At 43.7% G+C, this 12,659-nt stretch overlaps 1 protein-coding gene across 1 annotated transcript in view; it reads right to left on the bottom strand.

Moving 5' to 3' along the window:
* grin2aa (glutamate receptor, ionotropic, N-methyl D-aspartate 2A, a) overlaps positions 1–12,659 on the bottom strand; it is a 307,471-nt gene that overhangs the window by 153,968 nt on the left and 140,844 nt on the right. Inside the window, exon 3 of the mRNA XM_070856760.1 lies at positions 8,134–8,726. Coding sequence (XP_070712861.1) covers positions 8,134–8,726 — 593 coding nt within the window. The remainder of the gene's footprint in view (positions 1–8,133; positions 8,727–12,659) is intronic.

Raw genomic sequence — 12,659 nt, 5'->3', positions numbered from 1 at the left:
GCCTTTAACAGTAGTCGTAAAACATCCCAAAGCGTTTCACAGGAGCGTTATAAAACACAATCTAACACCAAAGGCGGAAAGATTGGGGTCATTAGCATCACCTGTTAGCGCCCCCGGGGGTGCTAACGGGGCACAAATGACTTTGCGATCACTGCGAACGATCCCGCCAAATTCAGCGGGAGTTTAGCGGCGGTGCTATGGCGTTGCAGTCCGATGTCCTGCACCCGGAGATCGTGACCTCATCGCCATGCGCATCGCCCCGTTAGCCCCCAGACCCTAAATTGGGTTTTGGCCCCTGTAGCTGTGCCGGGCAATAACAGCGACAGCTTCAGGGAACACATATCAGGCGGCCGGACACTAGCGGGGTGAAATTTAAAGGGAATGTGGCTGCCTGCTCCTGAAAAAAATTGTTGGTTTTCTTTTCCACACCGGTGCCAATTTGGACATGGGGTCCATGCCGTGATCACTCAGCCCAGTATTCTGCTTGAGTACCGAACTGATCATGCAGCACCCCCGCTCCCCAGTGGTCCAGGTAGGTGGGTTCCCAATAGGCAGAGTATGCAGCTTGGGCCCTTCCCTTTATTTCGGGGAAGAGCCCCTCGTATGTGGCAGTGAGTAGCGCCCCTGAGCAGTGTACCCTGCCCCTGCCCCAGAAAGTAAGTGGAGGTCTTGATTTAGCGCTCCACTTCCTTTCCAGAGCGGCGATACTTCTACGCCTAGCGCAAAGTCTCGCTCCTCACAAGTGATACCGCCCCCAAACAGGGCGGTACTGAATTTCTAGGCCTAAGACACATAAGGAGATATTAGTGCAGATGACCAAAAGCTTGGTCAAAGGGGAAGGTTTTAGGGAGCATCTTAAAAGAGGAAAGACAGGTAGAGAAGCGGAGAGCTTTAGGGAATTCAGGGCCTAGGCAACAGAAGGCATGGCCACCAATAGTGGAGCGAGTAAAATTAGAGGCCAGAATTGGAGAGCACACATATCCCAGAGTGTTGTAGGGCTGGAGGAGGTTACAGAGATCGGGAGGAGCAAGGTCATGGAGGGATTTGAAAACAAGGATGAGAATTTTAAAATCGAAACATTGCTTAACTGGGAGCTAATGTAGGTCAGCGAGCACAGGGCTGTTGGGAGAATGGTACTTGGTGTAAGTTAAGATACAGGCAGCAGAGTTTTGCATGAGCTTAAGTTTATGGAGGGTGGATGATGGGAAGCCGGCCAGAGTCAAGTCTAGAGGTAACAAAGGAATGGATGAGTTTTTCAGCAGAATCGGGTGATGTTCCGGTGATGGAAATAGGCAGTTTTAGTGATGCACAGATATGTGGTCGGAAATTCAACTCAGGCTCAAATGTGACAACAATGTTGCAATCAGTTTGGTTCAGCCTCGGACAATTTCCTGGGAGAGGGATGGAGTCGATGGCTAAGGAATTGAGTTTGTGGCGAGGATGACTTCCGAATATTTAGTTGGAGGAAATTTCTGCTCATCCAGTACTGGATGTCGGACAAGCAGCCTGACATTTTAGAGACAGTGGAGGGGTCGAGAGAGGTGATGGTGAAGTAGAGCTGGGTGGCGTCAACGTACATGTGGAAAGTGACGCTGTGTTTTCGGATGATGTCGCCGAGGAGCACCATGTAGATGATATCTTCCATTCACAAACACAGCAGAGCAACTCGCAAGATCCATTGTCATGTCAATTTTAAATGTGAGGTTTTTTTTGCTGAGAAAATACTGTTCAAAGTTCTTCAGCATTGTCAGAGTAATATAAAATGCTACTAAGATACAGTATCATTATTCTAACAGATTGGGTATAAAACATGGAGCTTTATGACTAGCAGGAAACAGGTTTGTCCGTTCATCAGTACAATTACAGTGCTCCACAAGGAGGTGGAAGTGAGCTGCGTGGGAGTGCATCAGAATGATTGTCTGATGATCAATGTCATCTGTTAGGTTACAGAGTTCTCAGGATATTGCAAGTCCACTTGTCTGGCATCCAGCTCTACTGTTTGGATCTTTGCCCATTTCTTACTTGTAACGTAAATGGTAGCATTCCAGCAAACTAAAAGGCAACAGACACCTCGGTGTCCTCAACCAGTTACTGTCACGTTGCATCAGGTAGGAGTATAGATTTACTAGATTCTTACATTTTTATCTAAATATAGATTTCACGCAACAAGGAGCAATAAGATTTAGAGGGGACTCAAACGGAGAGTTGTGGAATGGGGATTGTATTCTTTGTGCAGAAGGATTAAAACTGAATTATAAAGGCCTTTCTTGTGAGTTAGTTTATTGAATATGTTTCTTTTTGCAGCACAAATTTACAGCATGTTATCAGACATCACTGAAGGGTTCAGATGATGTCACAAACCATGAGAACAAGGCTCTCACGGTTTGTAAACCTCATTTGAACTCTGAATGAGGTTGTGTCCTTGAACGATACTCCAGTTGGCATTAATTCCCCTAACATTTACAAGTGGAGGCCATGCAGCCAGTTCCATGCTTTTTTTAGCAAGCTTTTTTTCTCCTCAGCAGCAGGTGTCAAGATGGACAGTAATAGTCAGCAGACCCCTTGAACTGAATCACACGCTTTGTACTGCATAGATACTGGCTTCAATCTCACTGTAGTTAGCAATGGAATCGCACATATTACCGTACATAGGAAACAACATTACCATAAAATATTGAATAATTAAAGCAAATAATAACAAAAGTCTCTCACACAATCTGAATATTTTACATAGAATGTACAGCAAGGAAACAGGCCATATTGCCCAACAGGTCTATGCTGGTGTTAATGCTCCACACGAGCCTCCTCACACCCCTCTTCATCTCATCCTATCAGCATATCCTTTAATTATTTTCTCTCTCGTGTACTTATCTAGCTTCCCCTTAAACGCATCTATTCTATTCGCCTCAACTACTCCATAAGGTAGCAAATTCAACATTTTAACCACTCGCTGGGTAAAGAAGTTTCTCCTAAATTCCTTATTGGACTAATTAGTGACTATCTTATATTTATGACCCCTAGTTTTGGTTTCCCCCCGCAATTGGAAACAATTCTCTCCATCTACTCTGTCAAAACCCTTCAGCATTTTAAAGACCTGTATTAGGTCTACAATCTGTACACATGCGTGTACTCCAGCACCACAGTTTATTCCACAATTGACCACTTCATAGTCGAGATTAAATCAAAACATTTAAATATTGTAGATAAACCATGCTAAGCTCTTTTCTTCCAAAAACTATAACACGGATGTTGCAGTCCATTTTAACCCAATGTGCCCAATGCAAACTGGGCGGGTGGGCAGTTAAAAGGGAGCAGGTTACTAACCCGCTCAGATCCCAACCATTTATGATGTTAACCTGTCGGGCTTTGCAGGCTTTAGGCAGCCACCTAAAGCAGGCGGGAACCTCATAAATTTGTGCGCATCGGGGTTCAGGGCCTGGATGCAATTTTAACCGAGGCCTGATCAGGGGAAGCTCCTGTGACTTTCCTGCTGGCCTGAAGACAGAAGAGGCCCTTCTGGTACGTCTAAACCTGTCCTTAGTGGGGCCAGGAGGAGCACTTACCTGAAGGTCAGCGTGCAGCCAGGGGCCGCCCGATCTTCACCTACCAGCAGTCACGCCCGTTCTGAGCAGGAAGTGGACTGGCGGCATTTAAATGAGGCCCAGTGGTTAAAATTGCCACAGCCAACTGCGGTCTTGCTGGTCAGGAAATCAACTTGTCAAAGGAATTTCTTGTCGAAAACCTGAGTTAAAATTCTCCCCATTGTTCTTTCCGAACACTCTCCAGTTCTGACGAAGGGTCATTGACCCGAAACGTTAACTCTGTTTCTCTCTCCACAGATGTTGCCTGACCCGCTGAGATTTCCAGCATTTTCTGTTTTTATGTCTAAATCTAGGTTTGTTTCCCTGTATTCTCAGCATTATAAGCTTCCACCTAGAAACGAGGAAAATAGCACATCTGGCTATTGCTAGAAACAGAGAATACTTTTAAGGGCCATGGAGGCTACCTATATTTATTCTTTCAATCCAACAACTATAGAGAGAGAACAAGGCCAGCAGTCTGATATGATTAATGTCTCCGAACTTAGCCAACTAGATAATTCATGAGCGACAAAGTTACAAATGGGTCATAGTCAGCCTCCTGAGTGAAGATATTTATCATCTCACTGTGGGCTGTGACAGGCCATAGGTGTGAATAGATAAAAAAGATATCACCACAGACGCCACACTCATTTAGTGTCAACCCTCCTTAAACATTACGACATTGTGAAGTCTGTAGCACATTCATTGTATCAGGCACCATTTCTCTGCTTTCGTGTTCCATTTCTGCATTTGCACAGGCAAGCAGAAATGATATTGAATGCTCTTGAAATCAAGAAACTCATGAGGAATTGTCAATTCCACCGGCAAATTTCAACAAAATCACAGTTGGCATGTGCTTGTCTTTAACTCAATCAGTTACGTAAGTTGCATATCGCACAGCTCACTTCTGTATAGTGGTCTTATACCACGTTAAAATATCGGCCAGCAATTACCACGGAGGGTTCGCCCGATCTCCCGCCATAACTTTGGTGGAAACACATGAGAAATGGTCGTTAACACCATTTCTCCTTTCCTGGTCCCCTCTGCCATTCTAACTTGGGTGGTTTCAGGCACGGGAATGCCACCCACCCAATAGGCGCAATGTGTCTAACTTCACTGGCAATGTCGCCTCCCGGTGTTGTCATCGAGACCTGCACGCCATCTTCCTGCACAGTCTACAACCTGCCAGTGAATGCTGATGGCAAGAAAGGCTTTGGGTGGCAGTCATTGTCAGGGCGCGTAACCGAGGCCTGGAAGTTAAAATCCCGCAGGCCTCATGCTCCAGGGAGGGCCAAACGGTTCAGCGCCTCCTTCGCCACTGCCCCGGCCCCACCCCCCGATTACCACCCCAAGTTAAAATCGGTGCTAAGATTTTTAATGAATTATTATAATAGATAAATATTTCTCTACATTGAGAGCTTAATCCAATACATTGAAAGGAGAATAGAATGATAAAAGTCATCAATGCGTGTTCCAAAAGGAGTCATTTTGCCTCTAGAGGAGGCAATTGATGCACTCCAGGATCAGTTTATATACTTTAGGTGAAGTTTAGGGCCTTTTAGAAAGGCTCAAAGGTACTCACATCAGTTGTCACCTGCCGTTCAATCTGCTGAGATCTTCTAAGTGCACAAAGGATAGAGTTTGCAGGGAAGCCAAGGTACTCCCCCCCCATAAACCCTCATGATTTGTGGGGAGCTGACTAAAGATCCACCCCCCTGTCCCCACCAGAATGTAAAGGGCCAGTACAAATGGGATGGAATCCCAGCTTAACCGGGTTCGGTCCCGAATTCTGACCTCCCATTCCCAGATGGAATTCAGGCTTTCCACCCGCTCCAGTCCTGGGAATTTTGGGGCCACTATCTGAGATCTTAGGTGTTCGCCGCGGATGATGCATAAAACAGAGGGCCTGTAAATGATTCTGTGATATTATCACATGAATGCCTAGATTAAAATTCTTTTATCTGTTATCTTATATCAAAATAGAGGAATCAGCTATGAAAATTACTTTGTAACACTCTTCTACAAGATGTGCGAGGCCATGCGACCTGTTCAGCTTATCCTTCCTTAGAAACCTACATCACAGCATCAAACCATGGATTGATTCCAGAGTTTTTGCCTCCACCATTCTACCAAGGAGACTATTCAACACTCATGTCATTCACTGACCCAAATTTGTGCTTCCCAAATCAGCCCTGAACTTGGCAATTCCTAGTTTGTACTGATGACCCCTTGCCTTGCAGTCATGTTTTAAAGTGAAATATTGCTCCAGATTAATATTTGTATTCTACTTATACACTTTCATAAAGTACTGCTTCATTCACCTTCTTTCAAGGATGAAGAGTTTGGGTTTTTCTAATATTTCTTTACGGATACCATAATTGGGGTGGACTTTAATTCGGGGGCGGAACCCCAACTATGAAGTGGTCAATTGTGCATGAGTGGCCCGAGCCGGGTGGCAGGACTCCTTCCGGGGACCCGGGAATCCACCCTGCTCCTCCTGGCCCACAAGGATTCCGTATAGATGCATCCAAGACCTGCAGCGGCCATTTTCTTCCCTCCACCTGAGGCAGGATTCCCTGACATGGCCAAAAATGCCACTGGGAGTCTACGTTATAGTTCCAAATCAGGTTGACCCTGGGCAAGTGGCCAGAGCCAGTGGCAGCGCTGTCGGGCAGACAGAAGTTGCATGAAGGCTTGCCATGGTTGGGGCCGGATTCCACCATGGTGGAACATCTCGCTCTTGTTGACTCCCGTTTACAAGTTGCCTTCAGATGGATCATCTTCAGGTTTCCTTGGGTCTGTAGTTACCCGGATTGCTTTGGTTGCCGTTGCAGCAAAAAAATATGGTATATGAACAACATGCGTGACAGTGATCCATGGGGTTATAAAAATTAAACAACTTGTGACATGGGTGCTTGAAGTTGTTTGCACCTCAGCAGTTAAATTTGAAATATCCTAACGTCACTATTTATTAATAATAAATCATCACCATAAATCATCGGCCTTGCCCTTCAACCACAGTTCCCCAAGCATTGATTAATACCATCTGTCTTCTGCATCACATTAAAAACTAGCCATGAGTAAACCAGACAGAGTGCGATTTGCAGATAACGGCATAGTTTGCAACACTGTAGCAGAAAAGTAGTCTGAAGGTTATAGTTGTCCATCAGCAACCTTAATTTTTTAAGGGCAAATAAGCATAACTGTCGGTGAACTGATAAGTTGACATGTTATCATTTATTTTCAAATTGAGCAAAGCAAGCCAGGCCCAAAATGATACATCATTCGTAGAGTCATACAGCACAGAAGGAGGCCATTTAGCCCCTCGTGCCTGTCCCAGCTCTTTGAAAGAGCCCATCCAATTAGTTCCACTCTTCTGCTCCTTCCCCATAGCCCTGCAATTTATTTTCCTTTTCAAGTACCTATCCAATTCCGTTGAGTTTTGTTGAAACCAGAGCATCGCTACACTGACATCCTTTCTCAGTGGAAAGATGATTCAAGTTGGCGATTGTCATCCAGAACTGTAGTTTTCTTTTTTTAAAAGTCAAGCGGAATAAATTTGGGTGATTTGCGCCTCCCGAGGGCTGCTAACGGGGCACTAACGACTTTTCGTCCGGGCGCAGCACCGCTACCGACTCCCGCGAGATTTTGCGCTCCCCTTCCTCTTGGGGGCGGTAAGCCCAATTTAGCTCGCAGGGCGGGATTTCCGCGCCCGGCGTAGGAAGTCCCGCCTCACGCTGTTACTGCCCTCAACCGGGGCAGTATGCAATTTCGCGTCACAAGCTTATTAATAAATCATTACACCTGAAACAAAACTTAAAAACTATGTCAACATTTCTCAAGATGACCTTACCTTGGCAATGGCCTAGTTTTCAATGGAACTCCACAATGTTTACAGAACAAACAGTATTACTCAGATGGGTGAAATAATGTGATTTTAACGGTAGGTCACCCTTCAGATAACCTAGACTTAGAATGGATTAACTGTTCACTTGTCCTTCAACCTGTTCTTTATTCATTCCCCTCTCCCCACCCTATGTGTAAAATGTGTTTTAAGCAGTTTCTTTAAAAAAAAATTTTTTTAAACAATTCCCTACTTCCCCTCTTCTGGATCTCCTGGCATTATGCTTCAGTTTTCCCGTTAAGAGAAATGACAATGGCCTGCTTCAAAGTTTCTTTAATTACTGTGCAGCTCAGTGAAAAATCCTCTCAGTTTCCCTTCTCCTGTATGTGGACGCACCTGCCTTGCTCTGCTGATCTCGTCAGTCAGGCTAGAAACTCACATTACGGCATGAACCCATGTCCTATTATATTATGGTACAACAGACTAGAGCTCCAATGTGCAGCCAGAGCTCCAATAAGCAGCAACAGCACACACCAATCCACCTTAAGAGAAGCATTATCCGTCCCGCAAAATCTATTCCTTGCATTTTTGTTATCTTTACATCATAGCAGGTTGTCATTAATAGAGAATTAAATATAAAAGTGTGAATTACTGAGTGATGTTGCCGTTTTTCAGCAGAACGGTGAACCACGTACATCGGGAACTTACTTGTGTAGCGAAAGAAATGGAAGGACCTTCCTTTCCAATTGGCCGTAGCAACTTGTTTTCGCTTCGGGAATGTATCCATATTGTTCCATCATGGCAGAAGCGGCTGTTGTTATGATCCCTACGCCGTCCATCACCCGTTCTGTAAGGGGGTAGTCCCACTCATCATACGTCACGGAAATCAGCCCAGCTGGAAATTCCTCTGGTATGATGTCCGTGTTACCCGTTACCAAACTGGGCACAATCCAGATAAAACCGTAGCCTGTAAGGCCCAGAGAACGGGCTTCCTCCAGTATGAAAACAGCTTCGTCTTTCGAACAGTACAAAAGAATGATCGATGACTGTATTCTCTTCAGTTGGATTTGAGCCTTTGAATCCCCGTCGACAGCGTCCAATGTGATGGTGCTGAGTAGCTCCCAGCCCACAAAACTGTTTTCAACTGTAGTTTTTAATATACTAATAAAGTCGTGGTATCCAGGGAAGGTGCTGGTTACAATGGAAAACACGTGCCAGTCATATTCTTCCATGATATTTAGCATCACCCCAACTTGTTGCTGAATGGAAGCGCCAAACTGGAAAAACGTCGACTTCTGATCCTGCAATTGAAATTAAGAAGTACTTTAATGATAACATTTCAAAAAGAAACACAGTCAATAAGACTCACTGAATACAGAAGTCAATTAAAAATCCAATGGAAAAGTATGCCACAACTTGCACAGGCGAATTTAATGTAGTAAAACGGCCCAAAGTACTTCACAGGAGTGGTTTCAGACAAAATTTGACAGAGCTACATAAGGAGATGTTAGGACAGGTGACAAAAAGCTTGGTCAATGAGGTGGGTTTTAAGGAACGTTTTAAAGGAGGAGAGATAGAGAAATCAACATCTCATTTAACAGCACAACAATCTGATGTGGAAGTGTTTTGATTGTACACGTACATGCTTACATACATCACTGTTCAACAGATCACTGACAAGTTTTCTTACCTTTGAGCACAAAGATCAATTTTCCATGAAGTGAAATGAAGTTGTATTAATAATAGTCCCCATGCTCTCAGTTGAGCCTATTGATCCTGCCTAATTCGTTTGGGGGAAAATTGTGGTCGGAGGCTTTTTTTAACGAAAATACCTGGTGGCCCCGGAGGAACGTAGGATTGCGGTCGGAGGCCTAGTTTCGCAGTCCAGCGTATGGGAAATGTCTTCCAGGTCCGTATTTGTATCCTGGGATTACGTGAGCCTGAACCACCAATGAACATCTAGTAGTCTCATTGATAATAATGGGAACTCCATATGTACGAGCTCCCATTACTATCAATGAGTATACACCCAAAAACAAGAAACACAACACAATAAATTAAAAAAACACCTCACATATTTAAAATCAATTGAAATTGAATGTAATTAAATGTTTCAGAAAAAATAATTTTTTAAAATGTTTTAATAAAGTTAAAAATAAACTTATCTTAATGGACAGGGTTTTTAATATAAAAATGAGTGATTAAATTAAATTTTTCTACATTTTAAAAAGCTTACGCTGGTAAAAGTAGGCTATACACCTGCTTTTACCAGGTGTAAGAGTTTGAAGGACATTCGCTGGGCACGAGTTAGGCAAATAGTCCAATCTCTGCCCCGCAGATGTCCTTCTCCTGTCATTTTGACAGATCGCAAAAGCCGGTTCTCGGCGCATGGGCATCCCGTGCCAAGAACCGCCATTTGCGAGGCTTCATGGGGCATACGCACATCGTACACACCCGGAGAGGCCGCAATGTTCGGCCCAATTTATGTCTTTCATTCCAATCTGCTACCAATATTTGGGCAGGAGCTTCTCAACATCCATTCAAAAACATTTGGTAGCAATCGTTGACATCGAAAGGGCAAAGAGTTCAAGATTATTTTAAAACTGCATTGGAAATATATACACAAATCTGAAATCTGTAACGTGATGCACCATTTTGCTGAAGAAAATATGCATAACTGCATCCAAATAGCCCTAACTGGGTCAAGATTCAGATTCCTCTGAATGTCCAAATTCGGGACGGAACCAAAACACATTGGATTCAAGATCCATCTTTGATAAATTCCAAGCACTGTAGATTTAATATGATAATCCCTTTCCAATGTCCTTTTGAAAATATGAAGGCCAATTTTAACACAGCTTGCCCAGTGCAAACTGTGCGGATGGGCAGTTACAATCGCCTGTGGGACACACCTGCCGACATGTCCCACTGATCCTGCAGGCTGCAATTTTAGCCTATTCTTCTGAACAAAATAACTGCTTGTGACTTTCCCACTAGGTCAACCTAGCAGGGAAAAAGAAAAGAAAAGGCCCCAAAAAATAAATCTTTACTTTTTTTTTTACTTTCCTAGTGGGATCAGGAGAATTAGGCCCACAAGGAAAGTTTAGGCCTCCCCTAACCCAGGTCCTCCCCCTCAGACCGCCCCCCCCCCCCCATTCCCCAATTGACCTATCTAAATGCCTGGGACTGTTCCTTCAATCCCCGAAAGCTGCCACATGACATTGGGCTCCCACCGCCAGCTAGCTGCTGTTTCCCGCCTGTTTTGGGCGAGAAACTGGCCAAAAACATGCAGATGAGGGCCATCCGAATCTCACACTGCCAAGATTAAAACGGTTTGCCACCCGTCTCTGCCCCCTCCAGCCCGATTCCCGCCCCAATTTAAAAGATACTCAATGGGGGTCCCTGTACTAACTTCTAAAGGCAGTGTCAGTAACCCAAATGACAATGGTGCTACAGTACAGGAGCAGAAAACATCTATTTGTTGGTATACCTCAACCAAAAAAAGCACGGTAGTAAATCAACAAATAGGTAAAATTGCAGAGATCTGATGAGAGAGACAGAAATCTAATGACCCCAGATCCCCTGGACTTCTTTCACAGACCTCTAGGGTCTGGGGACCCCAGTTTCAAATGTACGATCGATGTAATAATAGTTACTGGTCTTCCACGACTTTTCTTTTATATAGAATTTACAGCATAGAAACAGACCATTCGGCTTAACTGCTCTGTGCCGGCATCTATGCTCCACACAAGCCTCTTCAGCACATCCTTCAATTCCTTGCTCGTTCGTGTACCTACCTAGTTTCCCTTTAAATCAATTGTGGCTCAGTGAGTCAGAAGGTTGTGGGTTCAAGTCCCATTTCAGGGACTTGAGCACATAAATCTAGGCTGACACTCCAGTGTAGTGCTGAGGGAGCGCTGCACTGTCAAAGGTGCCGCCTTTCAGATGAGTCGTTAAACCCCGTCTGCTCTCTTTGGTGGACGTAAAAGATCCTATGGCACTATTTTGAAGAAGAGCAGGGGAGTTATCCCCTGTGTCCTGGGCCAATATTTATCCCTCAATCAACATAACTAAAACAGATTATCTGGTTATTATCACATTTCAATTTGTGGGAGCTTGCTGTGCGCAAATTGGCTGCTTCCTTTCCCACATTGCAACAGTGACTACACTACAAAAGTACTTAATTGGCTGTAAAGCGCTTTGAGACGTTCTGGTGGTCGTGAATGACATTATATAAATACAAGTCAAGTCTTTCTTTCTTAAATGTATCTATGCTATTTGCCTCAAGTACTCCTTGTGGTAGCAAGTTCTACATTCTAACCACTCTCTGGATAAAGAAGTTTCTCCTGAATTCCTTATTGAATTTACTAGTGACTAGCTTATACTTTTGACCCCTAGTTTGGGACTCCCTCACAAGTGGAAACATTTTCGCTACATCTACTCTATCAAACGCCTTCATAAGTTGAAAGACATCTATATGATCATTCCCCAACCTTCTTTTTTTATGCACAAGAAAGGAAGCAATTCTAAACAGAAATGGGCATTTCTTGGCAGCAGCTTACCCCAGCGCAAATAATGTAAAATTCTGAAGAATAAATTGTATTTGCTTCCCTCTGGAGCCTCCATCAGCTTTCTGATGTGCATTTCTACCTCCGTTTAATGAAGTATTGGAAGAATAAACTGAGCATCTGTGTATCGCTCATTCCAGACCAAGAAAAAACTGGTGCTGTATATTGCAGATCTAGATTTAGTGAGGCACAACATATTGGCAAAGTATCTGCACAGAACACATTTCACAGAATTTGACTCAATACAATTTGTATTGTAGCAAATTTGCAATTCAAATTAGATGCCATCAAACCCAATTGGTTTTTGCTGGTGTTTTGAATACATATTTTCCCTTTACAGTACTCCTTGCCATTTGCTTATGTAAATAGAATGTCCTTTTTCACTTCTAAGCCCATTTTATTTCTTGTATTCCTTTAACTGTATTCTTGGTGCACCAACTTTTCTTGCATTAAAAGAAAAACATTTGCAAATCTCAGTTCTAGGACTTCAACCGGTTCTGTGATCTCTGCATACAGTATAATATGCTTATAAATGTGATCATTATGTGGCAAATGGAATAATTAAAGATGGGACTTCTGATCTCTGTATGAAAACTTAATGGGATAAAATTTTCATCGTTACCACCTCGGCATTATAATAGGCAGATCACTCACCCATTATACAAC

This window comes from Pristiophorus japonicus, chromosome 15, assembly GCF_044704955.1.
Source record: "Pristiophorus japonicus isolate sPriJap1 chromosome 15, sPriJap1.hap1, whole genome shotgun sequence".
Taxonomy (NCBI): Eukaryota; Metazoa; Chordata; class Chondrichthyes; family Pristiophoridae; genus Pristiophorus; species Pristiophorus japonicus.
The sequence above is the reverse complement of the archived record's forward strand: the minus strand, read 5'-3'. Positions and strand labels throughout refer to the sequence as shown.